Source organism: Enoplosus armatus, chromosome 10 (assembly GCF_043641665.1).
Source record: "Enoplosus armatus isolate fEnoArm2 chromosome 10, fEnoArm2.hap1, whole genome shotgun sequence".
Lineage (NCBI taxonomy): Eukaryota > Metazoa > Chordata > Actinopteri > Centrarchiformes > Enoplosidae > Enoplosus > Enoplosus armatus.
Genome location: NC_092189.1, coordinates 1,579,272 through 1,601,399, shown reverse-complemented (window position 1 = coordinate 1,601,399; position 22,128 = coordinate 1,579,272). Strand labels below are relative to the sequence as shown.

The 22,128-nt window shown below is 45.9% G+C and overlaps 2 protein-coding genes and 1 long non-coding RNA gene across 5 annotated transcripts; 1 reads left to right on the top strand and 2 right to left on the bottom strand.

Annotated features, from left to right (window-relative positions):
* On the bottom strand, positions 1 to 8,797 carry immt (inner membrane protein, mitochondrial (mitofilin)). Of its 2 annotated transcripts, none has more exons than XM_070912778.1 (14): positions 8,659 to 8,797; positions 7,323 to 7,390; positions 6,976 to 7,165; positions 6,151 to 6,300; positions 4,782 to 4,872; positions 4,423 to 4,587; positions 4,062 to 4,195; positions 3,565 to 3,668; positions 3,120 to 3,255; positions 2,338 to 2,467; positions 1,893 to 2,116; positions 1,558 to 1,689; positions 1,298 to 1,427; positions 1 to 1,014 (listed from the first exon to the last, which is right to left on the bottom strand). In XM_070912778.1, exons 1-14 carry the CDS (start codon positions 8,698 to 8,700, stop codon positions 407 to 409), a joined length of 2,304 nt encoding a protein of 767 aa, XP_070768879.1. In that variant the 5' UTR covers positions 8,701 to 8,797; the 3' UTR covers positions 1 to 406. The 2 variants fall into 2 exon arrangements, with proteins under 2 accessions (XP_070768879.1, XP_070768878.1); XM_070912777.1 differs by having other exon boundaries at positions 4,782 to 4,874; positions 6,156 to 6,300.
* A 626-nt stretch (positions 8,798 to 9,423) lies between these two features.
* slbp (stem-loop histone mRNA binding protein) lies at positions 9,424 to 13,939 on the bottom strand. 2 transcript variants are annotated; one of them, XM_070913446.1, is made up of 8 exons: positions 13,798 to 13,939; positions 12,669 to 12,794; positions 11,688 to 11,801; positions 11,533 to 11,604; positions 11,290 to 11,412; positions 10,981 to 11,136; positions 10,741 to 10,849; positions 9,424 to 10,137 (listed from the first exon to the last, which is right to left on the bottom strand). In XM_070913446.1, exons 1-8 carry the CDS (start codon positions 13,854 to 13,856, stop codon positions 10,066 to 10,068), a joined length of 831 nt encoding a protein of 276 aa, XP_070769547.1. In that variant the 5' UTR covers positions 13,857 to 13,939; the 3' UTR covers positions 9,424 to 10,065. The 2 variants fall into 2 exon arrangements, with proteins under 2 accessions (XP_070769547.1, XP_070769548.1); XM_070913447.1 differs by having other exon boundaries at positions 11,533 to 11,598.
* A 2,938-nt stretch (positions 13,940 to 16,877) lies between these two features.
* Positions 16,878 to 17,626, top strand: LOC139290967 (uncharacterized). The gene is made up of 3 exons (XR_011597556.1): positions 16,878 to 16,931; positions 17,300 to 17,340; positions 17,592 to 17,626. It is a non-coding gene; the product is annotated as an uncharacterized lncRNA (long non-coding RNA).
* The last annotated feature ends 4,502 nt before the right edge of the window (positions 17,627 to 22,128 follow it).

Below are 22,128 nucleotides of genomic sequence, written 5' to 3'. Positions count from 1 at the left end.
TTCTCGTTCATGATTTATTGTGACATGTGCAGTATTGACAAAAATAAAATGCAGCATGACAAATTCTTTAAATCAATTGTTAGGATTCATTTTCCACAACACTTGGGGGGGGGGGGGAAACAGAAAAAAAAAGAAATTAGCCAGAAATAAATACCTGAACCAAACCTGTGGGCCTGACTTGAGACTAGATTGAGAGTGCGAGTTATTATATTTTACAAATAATGGTCCACAGTGACTTAGTGCTTTAAAACAAATAAACTTCTGTTGCATCTTAACATCCATCGCTTGGTTAACTTTAAGGAATACACCAGTGAAAGTCTCCTGTGAGACCTCTGAGCCTACCGTGGGCGACTACTTGATACTGGGGAGATTTTCAGCGGATAGTTCCTTTCAGGGTTAGGGCAGCCTATGGAGCCTGGGTGGTCCCTAACCCCACAGCATTTGCATAAGCAGAGAGCAAACTGACGACCTGCCTGGTTTCCAGGGTGAGTCTGGCTTCAGTCAGCCAGTCCTCCACCACCCTCCTGGCCTCTCCTCTCAACTGGTTCACCAGTTTAGCTGCTAACTCCAGATCCCCATGCTCCAAGCAGTAGCTAGCATATGACAGAAGCTTGAACGGGTCGAGATCCTCGCTGCACAGCTGGGCGGGTGGGGCTTCCTGTTTGTCCTCAAACAGCAGGGTGGCTTGAAGGTAGGACAAGAAATACTGGTACAAGGAGTTGTGGGTTTCATCAATGAGGGCGACCCGGCGTGCCAGCGCTCGCAGGGAGTTGAAGCGGGCGCGGAGGGAGGCCTCGCTGTACACGCCGCGGTGCAGGGATTCTTCTGGGAGAGCCGACGACAGGGCCGAGGCAAAGTCGTTGTCGCGGCAGCTGTCTCGCACGGCCTGGGCGGCGCTCTCGAGAGGCACGGTGGGGGAATCCGTGTCGGCCGTCTTTAAAGTGTAGGTGAGGGCCTCCACAGAGAGCCAGAGCTGGTGGGCTTTACGGGCCTCCTCCTCTGCCACCACATGGCCTGCATTCAGAAAGACAGGAGGGGGGGGGGGGGGGCGTCCATGACAGGGCTCAACAGAACATCCTACTTTTCAAAGCTCCTTACTGAACACTGAATATATGCCAAAATAAATGTCTATATTTGCTCTGACCTCTACGGGTCTGTGGAGCCTCTGACCACACCAAAACTTGACAAACCCACAGCACAAATTTGAGGTACTTGAGTATTTATATTTTCTCCCACGTTATACTTTTACGACATTGATTCATTCCAATGGCATGCCTTAGCCTCGTGTGTGTCTTACTGTCTATGGCCTCCTCCATCCCCTTCAGTCTTGCGTAGGCAGTGTTCATATCCAGAGTGAAGTTATCCAGCTGTTCCTGGCTCAGCTGACGGTAGCGGGTATCCTGTTCCAGCATCTTGCTGCTCAGGACCTGAACACAACCCACAGCAGAGCTTTGAAGGAATTGGCCCGCACTGACGGGCTGTCAGAGCCACATGCACCACCACGGTTTGTGAGCGTGTGTGTGTGTGTGTGTAGAATGTAGAGATGTGTGTGGATACCTGCTCGGCATCAGCTCTCAGCTCCTGCTCCTGGACTTTGAGGACATCTTGGACGTGGTCCGTGTGAGCAGCTGCCTGACGCCGCAGCTGAGTCCTCATCTCTGCCTCCATCACTTCCCTTAACTCAGACAGCTACACACACACACACACACACACACACACACACATTTGATTACCAATAGTGTACTGTTGGCATGTTGATAACTGATAAATTGGTGACAGCCCTGGGCCTCTTCCTGGGCTCAGCAGCCACTGCACCGCTCTCTCTATGTATATGCAGGCATACGCAGGTCAAGGTCAGCAAACCCTGAACCCCACATGTTTCCCCTCCGTACCTTCCTCTCCTGCTCCAGCCGGGCCTCCTCCTTGATGTGCTGCAGGGCGGTGCAAACGGCTTTCTCCTGCGCTTTCTGATCCTCCAGCTTCTGCTGCTCCAGTGCTGCATCGATGTGGATCTGCTCTCTGACTCTCTGCTCGGCAAGCTCTCGATTCAGCTGGTCAATGCGACGGTGGGCGTGGGCGATCAGGGCGTTCAGGTCATCTGCTGACAGTTTCCCAGCTCACACACGAAGACACAAAATCATTTTGCAAATATGTCTCTCTTTTTTTGTTTTTTTTAAATCGAAAGAACATTTCAGGCGTTTGTCTTGACCAGTTATAATAAGTAAGTATGAATACAGTCAGGTGTGTGTGTGTGTGTGTGTGTGTGTGTGTGTGTGTGTGTGTGTGTGTGTGTGTGTGTGTGTGTGTGTGTGTGTGTGTGTGTGTGTGTGGTCTTACTAAGCCCCTTCCAGTTGGCCTGGATCTCTGGTGTAAGGCTGCTGACTTCCCTCTGGAACTGTTGTTTGGCTTCATTAACCAGTTCACTGTACTGGGAGACAATCTTAGCTTCTGACTCTGCAGACTGCACCTACGCACACACACACGCACACACACAATACTGATCATACTACATAATAATTTGGTTCAGCTTTAACAGGTGATAACTGCCGATCTTCATCTTCAATGGAAAAGTACACCGCTGCTCGGAGAGGAAAAGAACGCAGTGTCAAGACTTTCATGTTTTTCTTCTTAGGGAAAAGGACATAGTTATGTTTCGAACACTGGCATCCCCTACTTAATATTTAATTGGCTCTTTAATATTAAGTCATTTAACAGAGTGAGACTGAGTTTCCACCTTGTACGCCTGGATGTAGCCCAAATTTCGATCTGTGCAGAGCAGCGTGATGAAACCACAGACAACCGTTTCTGTTCAGTTGACAGTTTTGCGCTGATGGCGACACAACGTAATCTGTTCTGACAAAACGATTTGTGTCCTCCTGAACGAGATGGTGAACTCCAGCTGCACAGGACGTCTGCGAGTGTACGATCTCATCAAAGATCTCTTCTGTAGAGGAAGTTAAACCCCTCCGTCTGACGGGGATCTTTAACTGTGCTCGTGTCACCGCCTGATATTATGTGGAAACCAAGCATTTCTTAACGGATAGCGGCGCACATTTTCAGACAGTCTCTCCTGGGAGACGTTCGTGGTGTGTGTGCAATGTGCAAAATAACATCCTTACCTTCGTGACCACTTTGTCCAAGTCCACCACCATGTTGTGGAGATTCTCCTCTGCCGCTAAAACCAGCGGGCGAACCGCGGCGACCTTCAACCCGTTGCACTTGTCAATCACCGACTTGAGACTGTCCAAGGCTTCACTACGGCCAGAGAGAAACAGGAGAGATTGGGGGGGGGGGGGGGGGGGAGTAAACTCAATCAATAACAATAATAAAATCACCGTATGACTATTTACATTGCTCTATCAATATAGTACATTTTCTGAAAACAACTATGACTTAACTTTATGGATTAAATAACAAGACATGAATGTCTGTGTTTGGCTAATCAGCAAATGTACTCCATCACAGTGTTGGTCTGTCTGATTCAGAATCATGTGTGTGTGTGTGTGTGTGTGTGTGTGTGTGTGTGTGTGTGTGTGTGTGTGTGTGTTCAGACACAAGTCTTACTTGGCTTTCAACAGAGCGCCTCCAGCATCATTCACAGCGCAGGTTCTTTCAGCAAGAGCCGCTTCTAGATCCTTCCACTGGGCCGACTTCTCCTGAGGTGGAGCCTGGATTCATAAGAACTGAAATCACTCTACTGCAAAACAATCAGGTTTCAGATAAACAAATAGACGCAGACAGAAACTGAACCAGCACCGCTTTCCAACCACGAATCAGCGTAAACCACATGACTCAAATTAACTAAAAAGGCGCCTATCTGGAACACTGGACCAATCAAACCAACTCAAACAAACTGAACTACCCGGCCCTGAGCATGAATACAAGAGTATCTCTTTACTGTCAGGGACGCAAAGCAGAGACAGATCCGGACCACAGTCCAGTCCTGTTAAGAGTCTGTGGTGCAGACAGAGACGCACTCCCTCCTCACATTTTCCGCAGCAGTAGCAGCGTTACTGTAAATCCCACCACATCCTTGCGGTCAGCGGCACTGGGTTCTGTACCTCTGCTTCCATAGCCTCCTTCAGTTTGAGTGTGTGCCGTGTGATCGCCTGCAGGGCTGCCTCCTGAGCTCCAATGGCCTGCAGGGCAGCTTTGGCCGAGCTGGCCAGTGAGTCTTCGAGACTGGCTGACACAGCTGCAAAACAGTCAGACAGGAAACATGAGAGGCTTGACAGAGACTGTAGTTCAAAAGTTGATGCAGTGGAATAGTCACATCTTTGCTCAGTACTACAGTCAACTTAAATTCACCAGATTTTCTTCTTTCTGATTGAGTATGTGAGTATGTGTGTGTGTGTGTGTGTGTGTGTGTGTGTGTGTGTGTGTGTGTGTGTGTGTGTGTGTGTGTTGTTGTTGCCAGCCCACATGCTAGGATGTCCTGTTCCTCCAGGTCCTGTTGAGCCAGTCTAGCTGCCACTTCTTCTACTGGACGTTCTTTCAGTGTTTCCGGTGCCGCGGGTGACTCCGTGTCAGGGTGAACTACTGCCGTCGCTGGGGTGACCTTATGCTCATGGCAGTCTTTGCACTCCTCTAGAGAAAAACATGCACACAGACACAGGCACAATGAGACCCCAGACACACTGTATAACCACAGAGGTCTGAATCCATCCATTGTTGATTGCGATGGTATTGATACTTTGCAGCCAACAGAGATATTGATTTAAAAAAATGACCAAAATGGTGAATTTCTGCCTTTAAGATATCAAACAGGTTGATGCCGTTACCTTTAACTGGTGCCGCCTCCGTGTCACATGGAGCGGGGACCGATGGGACCTCACCGATGGCTGAGATGATATGAGTCGCCTCCGCTGAAGCCTCTGGAGGGGACACAAAATACAGAAAAGGGGGGGACTCAAAACCAACAATCAAGAGGCTAAGAGAAAGGATTAATGAAAACATCCCTCTTGTTGTCCTGGTTTCATCACAAAAAAATAAAACTAGATCCATTTTCAGCCCCTAACAGCTTAAATTGTAGTACGGTAGTATTTATCACAGAGCTAATGTACTGGATTGCGTTACAGTGTCATGCCCTAAAGGCTGTGAAGGACACACTCTAGGCTACAAACTACATTCTAACACTGCACTCTACAGGGAGGCTAACTCACGACGGAGGACAGCTTACCCGGAGGGATCTCTGTGGGTGCATAAAAACAACACATAAAGCACATTTTAGCAAAACTAAAATGAATCACTGTGGCTCAGTCCTTCTCCCTCTTGGGTCCTGAACACTGTCCTTACCTGTAGGCCGTTGAGCTTTCTTGACATTTCTGTCAATAACTTGTGAACCTTGCGCAACAGAAAACTAAAATTGATTGATGATCGCGTATCTTTTGGTGGAGGCCGCGGCCATTTTCTGCCATTCTGAATGACGTCTAAAACCATTAAAAGTTTTCACAGCTTTAAAAAGGGGATTCAATCAAAAGTCTGGACTGAGCCACACAAAAGTTCTTACATTTCATTTTGATACTCTGTATGGAGGCCCGGAGGGGCCATAGAAAAAAGAAAAAAAAAAGATTCGTTCCCACGTTTTGATTCATTCATGCACACAAAATAAATGTATTGAGTAATGGGAAACGTTAATGCTGAAGGACTAAGCGTTAACAGAGCACAGAGGCTGCATTATGTGTAGCTACAGTCCTGCGGTCAGCCTGAACCCAACTTAAGACAAAGATGTAGACCTTGACTTGGGACCAGTTGGGAATTGGGATATATCGGAAAGCAGACAGTTATTACTCTGTATGTCTGTATTAAAAAAAGATTACTTCGTTTTTTCCTTCTAGAAATGTCTGTATTAACACACTATAAGATCGTTGCTATGACAGTCAAAGAGTAGAGCCTAAATGACTTACTGCCTTAAATCCTCAAAGCAGAGGGTACAGTATTCATTATCACAGTACTAGCAGAGGGGTACACAAGTTCATCTGCGTTAAAGCAAGGGATTCTTTTACCTGTGCAGCCTGTGTACCAGTTTAATGATGATTACAATACGGTTAAGTTAAGGCAAAGAAAACCACTTGGTTAAGGTTAGGGAAAGAACGTGGTCACGCTAAAAAACTGCCAGTACATAATGTAATGTATGAGCAAAATCGGAGCCTTACCCTCTATGCTCTGTGCAGGCTGTGTTGGGACAGGACTCGTCTCTTTGGCCGGACTCTCTGCTGCCTCCTTAGCCTTTTTCTCCGACATGGCTTTGGACGCCTTCATCTGTTTTTCCAACATGGAGGGAGGCTGGGCCAACTCCATCTACGCAGCAGGGACAGCAACCATTTTAACTGAGGCCTGAGGGTCTCACGCTGTATTTGTATAGAGCCACATATCTCAATCAGACCTGTGATTTAGTTTGTTCTGTTCTGTCATTTTAAGTAATTCAAATTCATAAGGGATAGGATAGGGAAGTTTCTTTGGCCCTGATCCCGATCAGAGCCCTTTAATACTGGGTACCCTGGATACTGAATCCGATCCGATACTTATAAGTACTTATAAATACTTACAAGTATCGGATTGGACACTAAATGTTGATTAAATGTGTGTCTGACGCATTCAAATAACAGCTGAGGCCTTCTAAATTTGGCACACCTAATTTAAAAACTACTGATCTGATATTAAGGAAAATTTGCAATCTGAGTGTCACAACAGTCAATCACGGATGCAACCGAATCATTTACACACACTCTAATGTTCACTCTCATAGGCAGTGAAATGCTGCGCTGCGGAGCCGACTCTCATTAAGGACTGAAGAGCTGCAACGGTACAGTAAGAGTTCAGTAAAGAGAGGATCGGCTTTATTATAACGGATATCCAACCATTAAAATATGCCTGGATCTGTCCCATTACCGATACCAGGATTTATTTCTAATGAAGAAGAGATTCTAGCTAGCCTTAGCACATTGTCCAAACATGCGGCGAGTCCATCCTGACCTGTTTCTTGATGGGGAGGACGCCACCTTGAGGAGCAGGTCCCAAAGCCAGACCCAGCAGCCAGTCTGAGTATGGAACATTGCTCTCCACGGCTGCTCTGAACTTGTTGTCCCATTTGGCGTAGAGTATCGTCCCTCCGATGCCACCGCCCACTGTCACCAAGCCAGCAGCAACTACTTTAGCTGCTCCGCTGTGGTGGACAAGGACAGCAAAGGACAGCATGAATCTGACGTGACAATGTCTTACTATCATCAAGAGGGCAGAATGTCCAAGCTCTCCATTTGACTCTTGAAATTTTGCACAATTAATCTCAGCACAGTGTGTGCGTGTGTGTGTGCGCGCATTACCTGGTCTCTCCTGCTGTGTAGTGCCGACAGTGTTGCAGATTGGTTAGACGGGTTCTCCCGAAGTTGTTCTGGAGAGGGCGGGAGAGGCAGACAGAGATGAGGACAATATCAGACAGACAGCTAGTTCATGCAGCGTTATCGCTTGACCTTCCAACATCTGAAACACGCACAGGTACCAACCACCTACTATGGTGCAGACGTGAGTACCGGGTGTGCGTTTCCTCTCCTGCCTAACAGTGCATTCCCCTGGGCCTAAAGAGAAGCCACCTTCTTAAAGTTTGACGGACTGAGGAATTAATGGGGTTCCACAGCCTTTTTGTCTTAACTGGGGGGGACTATGGCAGAGAGAACAATGTTATGTTCTGATGGTTTCCTCTTACCATATTTGTTTGATATGTTACATGCTCAGGTGCTGTTGTTGTTGTGCTTTGGTGGACACTAAAGTCCTTTTCTGTTCTGTTCTTCAATGTAATAAGCAAGAACAAACGTATTGCATTATACACAGAAACGTATTGTGCTGTGCTGTTTATCTTTATCATATTACAGGCAGGTTGTGAAGCTCTTACGTTATCAGCGGTTACAACGAGGCGAACCAGACGCCCGTATTTGCTTACTAACCTTTCGGTTACTGGGTCCTTTCTGCTAAACACTGCTGACTCTACGAAATGTGACTCTGGATCTTTTTCAAACATGAAGCCGATATGGGGGAAAAAAAAAGCACATTTCTGCAGGGGGGGGGGCTTTTAAATAACATTAGGCTAAACAGTAAACGTAGTCAAATCGGACCAGATAACGTTGTAATATACTTCTGAAGTTGCTATCAGCGGTGACGTTACTAGCGTTAGCCATATTTATAACTGTTAGCTAACTAGTTGTCCTAAAACATGTAAGCAGTTTTCTCTTCTACAGACACAAAACAATTATGACAAATAAAAATTAGAGACAGGCTGACAGAGATTTTTTTTTTTTTGCGAGGTCATACCGTCATGGGTGTTTGACTTGACCTCCCCACTACAACTTAGCGTTAGCCCAACTCGTTAGCTTGCTTACGGTTGTATTTGCAATAGCTATCTGTCACTGGAAGCTAACCAGCTAGCACTGACATTACGCATTGTTCTCGTCGCTCTTTCTGGCGACAACTTAAATAAAGAGCCGTGTTAATTCTACGATTTCGCGTTAGGTAGCATTTTAGGGTGGACAATCCAACCGTGTTTACAACAAAGTCCGCCACGGCACCTTGAGCCCGGCTGTGGGTCACTGAATGACAGCACGCTAATGCCAACATGGTAGCTAGCTCACGGTAACGGCAGTAAAGGAATGGTTTGGGGAGTCTTACCCGGGCTGTGGCATTAGCTCCTCGCAGACAAGCCCTCAGCATGGTCCTCAGAAACGTTATACGAACCCTACTCACTTTAACCTTCACAGAAGCAGTAACTATTTTGTTCTCTCCTGCTTCTTTTCGTTTTCTTTTTCCCCTTCTCCCTCTTCTTCTTTCTATTTAAGGGAGTTTAGACGCATGTGTGCGCAATGCTGCCCCCCCTCGGTCAACGGTAGAAATGAACGCGGACTCCTCCCAAGATCCATATGAATGTATGCGATTGCTTATTGAGAAAACAGATGTTCAAATAGATGTCCAAGGACTTCACGTCTCTTTTTCTGTGGCTTTTGTCTGAGCTCATCTCATTCTGCGCCACCACACATTATCAGACAAAACAAATATGTCACAAACGGAAAAGATCTCCTGCAGAGATCCATCATAGGGGCCAGAAGTATGCATACAAGACCTCAATCAATATCAATTATATTAGTCATTTTCCAGCTGGAGGTATAAAGAGGAGCTAAGTCATAACATTTTACATTCTCTAGCTTTAATAGAGCATAATCTATATAAGTGAAATTGCACTTTTGGTACTCTTGCAGCTAAATCTAGACAATAGTATACACGGAGCAATGGCATGTTGCCAGGTTTCCACTGTAAAGCTTTTGAGACATGACATGACAATGAGACATTCAAGTTTGTTTTTATTTCAAAGTCTTCACCATGAAGGAAACAGCAATAAGAAACACAGTAACATTTGTATTAAAAAAAAAAAAAAAAAAACCCAATGTAAAAACAAATCACAGCCCAATATAACTGAAGTAATGCTCTTCAGTACTTAAAATTGTACATACTTGAAAGAAAATCTTGTCGCTATGAGTCATTAAAAAGGAAAATACTTTGGTTTGCCCGTCTCCTTTAAACTATTTAGAGAACCCGTTGAGTTCAGTCAGTTCCCATGTAGCATTTTGTTAAGCAAGTATAAGCAGGATGTGATTAACATTAGCACATAATGGACGTCTACAAACCTGGATGTCTGCTCTACCAGGTCCCAGATCAGTGCTACTAAAGTGTTATTGTGAAAGCCAAACCCTAAACCATTTCAACTGACTGAAGCTTGATTACACATGCAGCTGTAAAATCTTGCCATAAAAGAAGACTCCCTGAGTAGTCATTTGTAAACGGCCCCAACCGATGGATTAAGAAGCATTCGTATAAATGGAGCAATACTAAATGTGTTACAGTGACGAACTAATAACTACCAGCTGAGACAGACAGCATTGTGAAGCTGTGCCGGTGCGGCACAGCTTGGAGCGGGTCAAGTAGCTGGTACCCAGGTCAGAGTCGTTGTGGGTAACACAGAGGCTGTGGGATGTGAAAGTGTCGGGAACATGTTGTATTTTCCTGGAGAGCGCCAGTGATGAGCTATGCCATGTCCGGCTCCACTGTGCTTTCTGTCTTCTGTACTTTAACTGGAGTGCCCGAACAGTCTTCACCCTGAGCGAGAGAGCACAGTCAAAAAGCCCATTCATTAAGTACTGTCTTTTCATCTGCTTTCAATGAGGATCTCTACTTCAAGCTTTAGCTTAGTTTTTGGAATTGTAGAAGTGCCACATTTAATGCCCCACACATCTCCCCTTCCAATCATTCACAGGTCTTCATAATGCAGTCTTCACTGTTCTCGAAAGGCCTGTGACTGATGTTTATATCACGTTTCACAGGGTAAAATACATGTTCATCAAAGCTAACTAAACACGTAGGCTTTCTGTATGGAGGAAATTACGTAAATGTTGCTTTACAGGTCTGTAGTGTCCTAATAACTATCTAATAATGACCTGGGGCATTTCTTGAAACATCTCTGTCATTTGGTAGTCATTCTAGGGAAAATGGAGACACAGTTGGAAACAGTAATGTCCATATATTCAATAATTGTTGAATTTTTCCTTGAACATTAAGTTGCTTATAAAGTTGGAAAACTTAACTTCAATAGACTTCTAAGGGTTTTTAACCCTAGTAAACCCCAACCCTATGCCTACTGTCTGCCCTGCTGTCACAACCATGTGTTCTCTTTGTTGTCAGTAGTGACTTCATCAAACTCACCTCCAGTGAAAGGCTGTGTGTGGGGAGAGCGGCTGGGGCATCCTGGGGGTCTGACAGGTTTGGGAAGTCCAGCTCGATGTCCATTACATCGTCGAGACCCAGCTCCTCGCTAGAGGAACAGACGACAAACAACACATAAACCAACCATGACCAAACAGCAACAGACTGAGACTGTACAGGATGCGTTCTTTATGGCCCCCGGGTGACCTGTATCGCGTTGAAGGCCAAATATTTTCATACATGTTGTCTAGGGCTTTATCTTGGCTGTCCTCTGTCGGGGGGTCCCAGGCGTGCAGTTTGACCTTCCACAGTTTGATCTGCTGGTCCCAGGAGCGACGGCTGTACTTCCTGAACTTATTGGGAGTCTTTGGGTGAACACCCGGCTGACGCATGTGTCTGGAAACAAAAAGGGAAACAGAAGAAACAATGGAAACGGAGCGATTTATTGGAAAATACATTATTAATTTATTGTAGTAACACATGACTCTTCAGAGGCTGAAGTTTCATGTTGCAGCACTGTATGGATTGAGGGTTATTTTGTAGACCTACTTTGGGACTTCTTTGATGTATCGGTCGTAGGCCAGTGTGTTCTTGCCGTAGTTTATCTGTTTCTGTCGTCGTAGCAACACAGCCTCATCAGTCTCCATGTTTTCTCCCTCTCTGGAGTCACAGCTGCAGCAGACAAACAGGCTTAACCTCCGTTCGCACATACAGGCTCAAGCGATAAAAAGTTAAAATTCATATTCTGAGTTTAATGGTCATAAAGAGACAATATAAAAGATGGCGACATACCTCCCAGAAGAGCCAGAAGAGGTCTTTCTCTCTCTCTGGGTGACCTCTCCACCCAGTATCCTCCTCCTGTAACTGAACACACAACCAGTGAAGACTAGCACTCAAAGAGATAAAACCACCGTTATAAAAGCTTTGAGTTCATAGAGTTGGGTTACCGCTGCATGTCTCTGTGTACATCCCTCCTCATCTCATCGTCGTCCACCTGGCTGCCCCAGTCAGCCGGTCTACCACAGCGAGACACCGGACCTGCGCTCTCTGGAGTGGTGAAACTAGGGAGGAAAGTTGGGAAACACAAAGGGTGCATACCAGCATAAACACACTGAGGAGAATACAAGGCCCTATTCAGACCTGGTATTAACATCCGTCCGTACCAGGTGTGAACGCACCCAAGACGCATTGCGATCCGATCGCTCAGACCACAAGCGGGGGTGGTCTGGGCTGCATATGGCCACATTCTTTTAGCAGCGTGTACGCGAACGTGTCCTGGGCCACAGTGGCGGACCGCCTACTCAACTGATGTCCTCTGTGTAAGCGGATGCACGGTTACTTTAGCAACAAGTAAGGCTATCTGTCCCATCAGTAAACTCCAAGAGTTGAGGCAGAGCAGCCGGAGGACATCAGAGGGAAAACCAGAAAACTTTTTCTCAAAATCCGTGAATAAAGCTATAAAAAGGTGTGTTTCTGTCAACCAGGACGCATGTTATCACCAGGCCTAAGTGCTTGTTGCCACGGTGCCAGCAGATGGTGTTGTGGCCACACATTGCCAGCTGTGGTCACTGGCTTGTTAACCCAGGGACTTACGATGCGAGACGTCGCTGCATTCAGCAACCCGCAGCACTGCACCCAGTTAACTCATACATATCAAGAGATTATGAATTCCTAGTCCGTCATTTTCCCACTCCCGTTTCCTTTCTATTCGTAGAGATGGGCCGATGACACTGAAGCTTGCATGAAGTGTAGCGTTTCAATCCATTGCGCTCATATCAAGTGACTGATCTGAAGCTTCAAACATCACCGGTGCTTCAGAAAGAGCTTCACCGAGTTAAGAACGTTCTGAACGTTTTGCACCTACCCATATAGGTATAGAGGAGAATACTGTAAATCTACTTGTGTAGAGTGTAGGTGTACATTCTTACCTGGCATGTCTGTTGTCAGAGTGGCCTCCCTTTTCCTTATCACTACCATCGGCCTCTCTGTTGGCCCGCAGGCTTCCATCGATCCCTCTCTTTCTGCAGTGGGACCACCGGGACGGGCCATAGCTCCTACGCAGGGGAGACACAATAAAGAAGTGGATTTAAAACAGACAAGCATATGTTGCAACATGACTGTAACAGCTCTTGGCTACAAGCAACGTTTGTACACCCTTAGCGAACACACCGATAAAAGTGCACTGGCTACCTAGGTGCTAGAGCACAATGCAGAACTGGCTTGCAGACTGCACGCAGCCTCTAGTTTTGAAATGTAAAATATAACCAGCCGCAGCAACTAATGCTAACGTTTCAGAGTCACCCCCCCCCAAACATGCTAATAGTCTTTTAAAGAAACCGATATGCGAATATCCTACATGAGAGGCACAAGCTTGGGTTAGTGGCAACCCCTGAAATCAGCTTTCTTTTGTTTCATAGAAATAGAAGCTAGTTCAAACGTTTCTCCCGCCATCTACTTCCTACTTCCGATTGGTCCGATTGGCTGTTCGTCCATCCATTATATGTCCGACCCAGGTTTACAGTCAGCAAAACGCCTGTCATTTCACATCGACTTGTCCCGTACAGTCCTCCTGTCAGCGCAGTTAAATAACCTGCCAGCTGTCTGTGCATACTAACTAACGTTCATTGTAACCCAAACCGGCGAACGAATGGCCGTTCTTTTCACTCGAGGGTTGGTGTTTACCGCCTCTTTAAGCCTGTCTCCCCAACGCCACCAAACACTGAACAGGGGACCACAGTGCTAACGTTAGCCGTGTGTCCCAACATTACGAACACACAACCCAAAGAAGAGCAACGTGCCACTGCATAGAAGAAGGCTTGCTAACGTTAGTCATACAAGCTAGCGCAGGAAATCAGCAAAACATGGAACGGTTACAGAAACAGCCACTCATAAGTTACCGGCAAATGTGCTATGTAGCTAACAACACGTCTGCTAAATATCTTCCGAAACGAGGATTTAAGCTAACTTAAGTGCCTTCCAATCAAGTGGACAAAGACACAATGGAAGCTCGTATTGGCGGTGTTTAAAAGTAGGTGAAACTACGCAATCAAAACGTACCTATTTTCATGTTCGCCGCTGTGAGCGTCACGTCGTCTGCCTCTGTTCCAGTCAGACATTTTCTTAATAAAGCGTTATACGGAGCGTCAAACTGTTTCTGTGGTGGGCTGAGAGGCTCTGCAGCAGGCTGGCAGTCTACGGATACCCGCCAACACCGAAAGCGCGGCCCCAAACAATCCCGTAAGTCACATGACCGGAAGCGGCGGCTAAATGTGTAGATATGTAAATAGTAGGAGCGGCGAGGAGGAGCAGCAGGGGACCAGTGATAAAAAAGAAAAAAGCCTTCACATTCTCGACAGGAAGTCGAGATTTTTTTTTAAATTAACAAAATGAAGATAAGAGTTTACAACCACAACTGCATTGTGAAATTAAGTGTACAGATTTATGGGCACCAGGTAGAGCTAAAAAAAAAAAAAGTTCATTCAGATAATGATTTTTTTTTTTAAAAAAACAAGAGAAATACATAAGAAAACAAAAACTGTTGTACTTAGTGTACGGGTAGTTTTCATATTCTGCAGTGTTTTGGCAAATGTTTTCCCCCATAAAGGGTTAGGGATGAGAGGAAATGACAAAATTAGTTATGAAGAAGGCTATTTAGGACTAGTCCATGTCCTTTGTTTTTCAAGATGATACCAAAAATGATTTTTTTTTTCCAGCCTTGTAAACTCAATCAAACCAAGTATCCTAGAAAACAACCTGTCATGAACTTCACCCCAAAATGTTTTACTGTAGTCTACATACAGTCACAACACACATTTCCATCACAGAAAACGCAACAGTTGCCATCCAGTCGAAGTTCCCTTGAGGAATATATTCCTGAAAAAGTTTTGAAGTGAACTTCCTTAGCTTTGGGCGGAATAGGGAGTTTAATATAATAAGTTCTGGGGTTCTGCATGGAGGGTCTTGAAACATATTACAGGCCATCAGAGCCACTGACTGAGGGATAGCATTGAAGATACTGTAAAACTGTTCATGCTCTCCCAAGAAGTCATATTTTGCATAGAACCGCTTTCATCTAGCAGGTGCATCACAGATCGCATTCCTTATTACATCCACCTATTTTCACAGTCAAATTATGTTTGTAAAGTTTGTAAACTGTTGTTTCTTCTCTATGACAGGGTAACCTATTGAAATGTTATACAGGTGACCTCAACATGACAGCGTTTATGGTTAAACCTTCATATTATTATTTCACATGAGCATTTTAGATGGGCAGCAATTCTCATGTAAGGCAGTCATCATATCAGTTGCTGCTGTATATAGATCGGCTGACCAGACTCAATTGCTGGGCCGTCCTTTTCAAACTACATAAATAAATTCAGAAGATTAACCAGTAGTCAAAATACATGGGTAGAGGACAGAAATACAAAACAATAGTTTTCATTATTGCTCCGTCAGATATTTAGACTGTCAGGACTTCATATCTGTACAAATGTTATTTTAAGAATCTTCACATTCCATTTACCAAAATGTTTGTGTCGCTTAATACTGCAAGAATTATATCATTAATGTTCATATTGTAGCCTAGAACTGTCATAGATTGCATGCAGATCTCTCCAGTGAAACAAAACAAAATTAAAGTCTCTCCCCTTGAAGTTTTGCTGTCGGTGGGCTTCAAAACCTGCAGCCACCTTGAAGGCAGGGTTTCAAATTTGTTATTGTCTGCTATGGTCCAGAAAATCGAAAGCTTTTTCTCAATCTAGATAAAAACCACAACAACAACAACAACAACAACAACAACAAAAAAGACACTTTTCCACAGCAAACAAGTTTCTATGAAATCTGTGGCATACTGTAGCCTATAATAAGAATGGCATGTTTTCCACCAACACCCCCCTTACGGTGTTGACTGGTGGATAAGACGTATGTTTTAATTTGAAATTAAATGCCAATATTCTTTATTAATCTAATAAGGGTTTGAACGCTGTTGTCAGTAGAAACGTGACACGCGCCACCCACCAGGAGGCGCCATTTCCCGGACAACGTGCCTCCTCTGTTTTCCTTAACGACCGGGGACGCTTTCTCCTGATTGGCTGCCGCCACATCCTGTTTTCAGGGCTCGCCCGCTAGCAGAAGCTATTTTAAACCACGCTTCCTCCGTGAGCAGTGGATTAACAAGTACATCTTTAAAAGGTCGTAAGTCAATAATAAGACAGTTCCCCGGTCTCGGCGAAGGAGTTTGATAAACATGAATAGTCGACGCGGATAAAGAAGCGGCGCGTTTCTGCTAAACGGAGCTAAAGCTGCTGCCACCGCTCCTGTGTTTGGGGGGGGGGGGGGGGCGAAGATAGCGGTTACCTGCGTCTCCTTCAAGAATAAAGACAAGTCCGTGGTGAAAACAGCTCTGCTGCCGTGTCGCCGGGATGCCCCGGGGATGACGCCATTTCTAATGTTGAGTAAGTTTAAGCAGAAGGTTTTGACACTGCCTCGCCTCTAGCGTCCACCTCTCCACCTGTCACCTGTTGTGCCAAACCGGTCACATTTCAGAGAATAACGGACCTTAGTGTCACAGCCACAGGTGAAGTCCCACCAGAACCCCCCCCCCCCCCCGTATATTTCTTGTATTATGTGTTTTACCTGCATGCATTAATGTGTAGTTCATTTTAACTACTTCATATACAGTTTGGCGGTTTAATCCCTAACAATGCATCATACTTTAGGTATAAAGTTCATTATAAGGTTTGCATATGACATCTGTAGCTGTCAGATAAATGCAGCAAAGTCAAAAGTACAATATATATAGTACGCAGTAGCATAAAATGGAAATACTCAAGTGCAAGTACCTCAAAATTGTCCCGAAATACTCCTCTGGAAAAGAGGTTGACCGTTATGCTCTATAACTATCTATGTGTACGTGGAAGTTCAAGATGGCGGCAGGTAGAGCATATATAAACAGACAGACTTACAAACACCCGGCAATGTACTCAGAACCTCTCCTGTGGTAGTTCACACGCTGTAAATGATGTTTTAGAAATGAGACGACACTCGACGCCCATAAAAGCTTCTCAGGTGTTTTCCCCCCTTTTAACACTACTCATGTTGGTCTGTTCGCAGCTCGGCTGTATTGTCCGGGATGGATCACAGCAACCCAGAGAAACTGAAAGATCCTGGTGGACCGCCTGGTCTGACAGCAGGTGATGCACACACACACACACACACACACACACACACACACACACACTCACACACACACACACACACACACACACACACACACACACACACACACAGACAGACACTGGATTTGTACTGGAAAAACGAGTGTGAGGTTAAAGTGCTTACGCTTCTCTTTTATTTTTGTTCATATGATGTGGAGTGTTTACATCCACACTTCAGTCTCTATCTTCATACATTTACACCACGAACACACCGCACGACAGAGGACAAGGGAAACGCCAGTTTACAAGCCGGTCTGCATGAATGTGTCCATCCAGTGGATATATTGTGTGATGTTGATGTCGTCTAACGATTGTGGTGGCTTTTGTCTGTCTCCGTCGTTCAGATTTGGAGAATTCCGAGTCATTCTGTCCAGAAAATGAGACGGTAAGTTGTTTAAAAATGTATATTTAGGTTTCTAAATATATATATATATATATATATGCATTCTATATGCAGAACGTTTAGGAGTCACAACCTCGAAAGCTTTAGTTTTAAGCCTGGCCCAAAGAACGACCAACAACCCTGTCCCACACCACACCTTGAGCCTGAAAAGGTTTTGTGTTTGTCACAGCTGTATATCAACAGACAGTATAGGTCAATAATGTGTTTTGGAAATGTCCCTCTCTGTCTTCCAGAGGAAATGCAGTTCCTGCGCGGTGACAGAGGACCCGACCACTGATGGTATCATGTGTACATGTGAAGAACTGTGTCCCAAAAAACACACTCTCTTATCAGCCAACAGGACTGAGCACATACGCTCTGTCCCAAATCTGTACTACGCAATAATTCTATACGTTCTGTACTACAGACTAATTGTCATAGCATACTGTTTTAGCAGGTAGTATACAAAAAAAACCAAAGCAAAACGTCCCTACTGAATCTACTGGGTTCAGTATGCATGTCGTCTGTCCACTGTGAAAACTCTTTATACTAAAAACCTGCTTGGAGTTCGTATGTAGTATGGAACTGGGACATATTACCGAGACAGATATATGCTTTATCTTTAAGCCAATGTCCTCTACCTTCTATTTAACCCGTGAGCCTAAAACCAAGTCAGTGATCACTTGTCCCTTTTTTCGTCCGACCTTTCTAAGTGTGCTGAAAGTCTTCCCGCCATTGCTAAACGTTGGAACATGTGTCCCTCCCAGGTTCCTGGTCACAGAGGTCCATCTCCCGCTCCTTGCAGCGAGCTGAGACTTTGCTCCGGAGCACCTTCAACCCCAGTCTGAAGTGGCTGTTCCATGGCCGCAGTCAAGATGAGGCGGAGGAGGAGGAGGGGGAGGAGGAGGAGGAAGAGGGACATTTTGTCGTCGCCCCTAACCTGGTGTCCCGGTCCTCCGCGCGCCTCCTGCGTCTGCAGCAGGCCCTCCTCACTGTGGCGCCCCAGTGGCAGCCGGTCGGCGGGCCACAGATGGGATCTCCCCAGGCGAGTTCAGGGAGAGAGAGTTCCAGAACTCTCTTTAAGCTTTATGTTTCACCGTCCAGTATGTTGAAAAGCAACAGAACGCCTGGTCAGGGACGAGACATTCAGTTGTTTACAAGGGTATTTACTGAACTTACATAGTAAATAAAGTAAATAAACCCCAAGAAAAACACACACAGCGGCTAGATAAACATAATCAGCAGCAAATGAATTGACAACTTGACATTTTAACATATGTGACTTCTATCACTTACTCTTATTAGCGGCGATGGAAAATATGTTATATTAAAAGTCCATACCCTCTCTCTTCATCCCCCGTCAGGTCTGTGTTAGAGGCCTCCCAGCCGAGGCCGGTGTCCTCCTCCTGCCCTCCTCCTCCTCCTCCTCCTCCTCCTCCTCCTCCTCCTTCCTGCAGGGGAACTACAGAGCTCTGCGGAGGCTCCTGGAGCAGCGGTCCCTGCTGCTCTTCGTACACGAGTACACCAGGAGGGCTCGCCTAACAGCAGCATACATATCCAGGGTCAGGCACCTGCTGGAGGATCAGCTGAAGAAGTCACACCTGACACAGGTTAGGCTAAGCTGCAGGGCCCTCCGCAAGCAGTTTTAAAGTCTGGATGTGAACGTGTCATCAGATTTCTCCCTGCGTAATGCGCAACCAACTGTGCAGCTCCCAGCTAGTCTCTGTGTGTCTGCTGTTTTTGGTTCTGTACAGAAATAAATGTGCAGCTAACCAAACAATGAGCCAGGAGACGCGAGAAAAAAAAGGACCCAACTTCCCAAAGGGGGACATCATGGGGAGGCTGAAAACTTTCTCTCAGTGGTACACTAATAGATGCAGGTGACATTGCCAGGTTTTACATCAGGAGCACCAGTGAACAGGATGCGCAGACTGACAGTCCCTGTAACATAATGCTGAGAGAGAGAGAGAGAGAGATCCTTAACTCAGTTCAGAGGAGCTGAGCAGCAACATTTCTATGATAATGTCTGATCAATGACACACACACAGATGAGCTATGAGGTGTAAAATCAGTGCTGAGTTCTTGAATCGTTTAAATTAGTAAAGTGGCGTTACTTGTTACTTGTATAGAAATATGTTGAGCTGACAAAACATCACGTAAGAGTTATTTTACTATTAATTATTATAATCACCAACTTGGTCGTGGGAGTTTCTATTGAGTTTCACACAACATGAAGGCAGCGGCGAAGTCTCTCAGCCATAAACTGTATGTCCGAGAAAGAAATGTTGACTTTGCACATGGTACGTCGCTGTCCAGAGTGGGATGGTGACATCGTTCAGGTCTCCCTCGAAACATCCTCCCTCCCTCCCACCCACACACGTCAAATTTAAGAAGTGACGTTATCAGGTCTTAATTCTAAAAATGTAAGAAACGAATTCCATATTTTGTGAAAGATATGACTTCTGTTTGTTTGATTGTGTATGTAAGTATTAATCCAAAGACAAACACTTTTCCAGTGTCTAGAAATAAGACGCTTCGCTTGCATTAGGCGAAGATTAACCAACTGACTCTCACGAGTTCTCAGGGCCAGCGCTTCTGGGCATACGGGGGGGTTCTTGATGTTGGAACTTGTGTCGACTATTCCTTTTCCAAAAGTCTTTCCTTTCCTTTCTCTGTTCTACATTTGTGTACATACTGTCTGGGATATTAGGATTGAATTTATTGAGTTTTTCAGGCGTTACATACGTTCTCATAAGCCAATTATATTGGATCAATTTATCTTTTTGAGTTCTTGATTGAAATCATCATTTTTGTCAGACTGTATTTTCTTTTAGACAAAAGTTCTAGGGATAAAAGGGATTTTCATAAAAAACAAAAAACAAAACATGTTTGTATTTCTCAGTTGAAGGTACTGAAATAAGAATCACTTTGGCGTCAGTACTCAAAGGATACCTCCGGTGCTTATTCATGAACACAAGCATTCTCCTCTCTTTCCAGACCCCTTCGGTCAGGGTTGGTCTCGGCTCACTGAGCCAGGAGCTTCGAATCCATCTCAACCACTGGTCTTGTCTGTTCTCCAAAGTCCAGTCCGACCACTATCTGAGACCTGCTCTGGTCCCGCAGACTCGGCTGCTGGTGGAAATCAAACAGACTCTGGACCTGCTCGCTCTGCAGGCACTGGTTTTGATGGAACGTTATGTGCGTGTCGTCCTGTCTGCCGTCGCCCGGACCAACTTAGACTCCGTGCCAAGGGAGGTCCTGGAGGATATTTTAGCTGGTGCAGACCTGTATAACCAGGCGGTGGGGGAGCAGAGGGCGCAGCACAGCACCACCCAGCTGAGGACTGCAGTACTACAGCAGGCGCATTGCTCCCCGCTGCATTCGAATCTTCCGAACAGCAAAGGGCATCACCCCGCTGCCTTCTCCGTCAAAGAGCTGATGGGGATTTTAGCAGTGCATCATGCAGACATGGCAGCCAAGCAGCTGCACTGCTGGACCTCGGAGCAGAGCGGTCACGCATGTCAGGTCCACACTGTTTGTCAGATGGCCCGGGTCAGCTGTGGGGCCTCCGCACTGAGATCTGAGTGGACCTGGGAACAGCTGCACCACACCTACCTTAATACCTCTCCTCTCTTCTCTGTTAACCATCACCCCCCTCTGCAGCCATCGTCTCGCCACACCAGCTATAAAACTCCTCCTGTTTACATCCCTGACCTTCATCCGGACAATACTGTCTTGGAAAACCACCATCCTGTACTAGCCAAGCCCACCTTCGTCCGACATAGGACAGAGGGCTCTAACGAAGACCAAACCAGCCAGTGCCAAACATACATACCCCACCCTGGTGTAGCCCAGCCCAGTGGAGAAGCTTTGGTATCAGTCCAACCAAATCTAGAAAGGCAGACCAGTTCACGTCCTTCAGCCACCTCCCACCACCTCTCAGCCCCGCCTCTGTCAGGGGTGTGCCAACAGGACCATTCCTCAGTAGAGCTCCTTTTCCAGCTGCTGGTGTCCTCCAGTGACCTGCTCGCTCCACTGGCATCGCACACGCCGACACCAGAGGCCCCGGCCGAGCTACTGCCCCCGAATGGAAAGACCGACCCAATCATAAATCCAGCCGACCCGGTGGAATTGAACAGTCCGGGACTCGGCCAGGACCAAAATGTGGAGGGTGCTCAGCAGGAATGGGTTGAAGTGGAAGTAGCAGCCAGGCCGGAAGCCACTGTCAGGTAACATTAACCAGCGTGCCTGTTGTGTTGGTTGCTGGTCCACTGTTGTTTGACGTTCATGGCCTCAGTTGTACACACAACCCGCATCCCTTTTTTTTTTGTTTTTGTCTTCGATCTCGAGATGGCTCTTTGTCCCACCTTGACTGCGACAGAACAGACAGAATCACTTTTGACTTCAGATATGTCAGAACTGGTGAAAACTAGGAGCAACTGCATGAATAGAGTCAAAGAAATCACAGACATCCTTTTTTTTTTTGTTTGCCGCGCTGTGGATGGTTACATCTTACTGCATGTTGCGTTTTAGCTTAGCTAGAAATATCCCTCAACGCAGGACTCTCAGCCGATGTGATCATCACCGCGCACCAATGTTGCTATTGTGAGCAGCTCACACACCGTCTAAGGCTTTAATGTTCATTCGTTTCAATCAGGCGCGGTGTTTATGCCGCAGGGGTCCCGATGCAGAGGCTCCAGCAAAAAAAAAATGTAATTAATTAAAAAGAAAATCAACTCATGTGACATCATCCGGCAACAACACACTGAGCTGCTGAAGTGCTGATGATCA

Excerpts from the sequence above, each read along its gene's own strand:
- immt (XM_070912778.1), bottom strand. The coding sequence starts at position 8,700 with ATGCTGAGGGCTTGTCTGCGAGGAGCTAATGCCACAGCCCGG. Across the intron at positions 4,588-4,781 it reads GGAGGCGGCACCAGTTAAAG|AGGAGTGCAAAGACTGCCAT; the intron begins GTAACGGCATCA and ends GTTTTTCTCTAG. Across the intron at positions 4,196-4,422 it reads GGAACAGGACATCCTAGCAT|CTGTGTCAGCCAGTCTCGAA; the intron begins GTGGGCTGGCAA and ends ACTGTTTTGCAG.
- slbp (XM_070913446.1), bottom strand. The coding sequence starts at position 13,856 with ATGTCTGACTGGAACAGAGGCAGACGACGTGACGCTCACAGCGGCGAA. Across the intron at positions 10,850-10,980 it reads GATAAAGCCCTAGACAACAT|CGAGGAGCTGGGTCTCGACG; the intron begins GTATGAAAATAT and ends CTGTTCCTCTAG. Across the intron at positions 10,138-10,740 it reads CACACAGCCTTTCACTGGAG|GGTGAAGACTGTTCGGGCAC; the intron begins GTGAGTTTGATG and ends TCTCTCGCTCAG.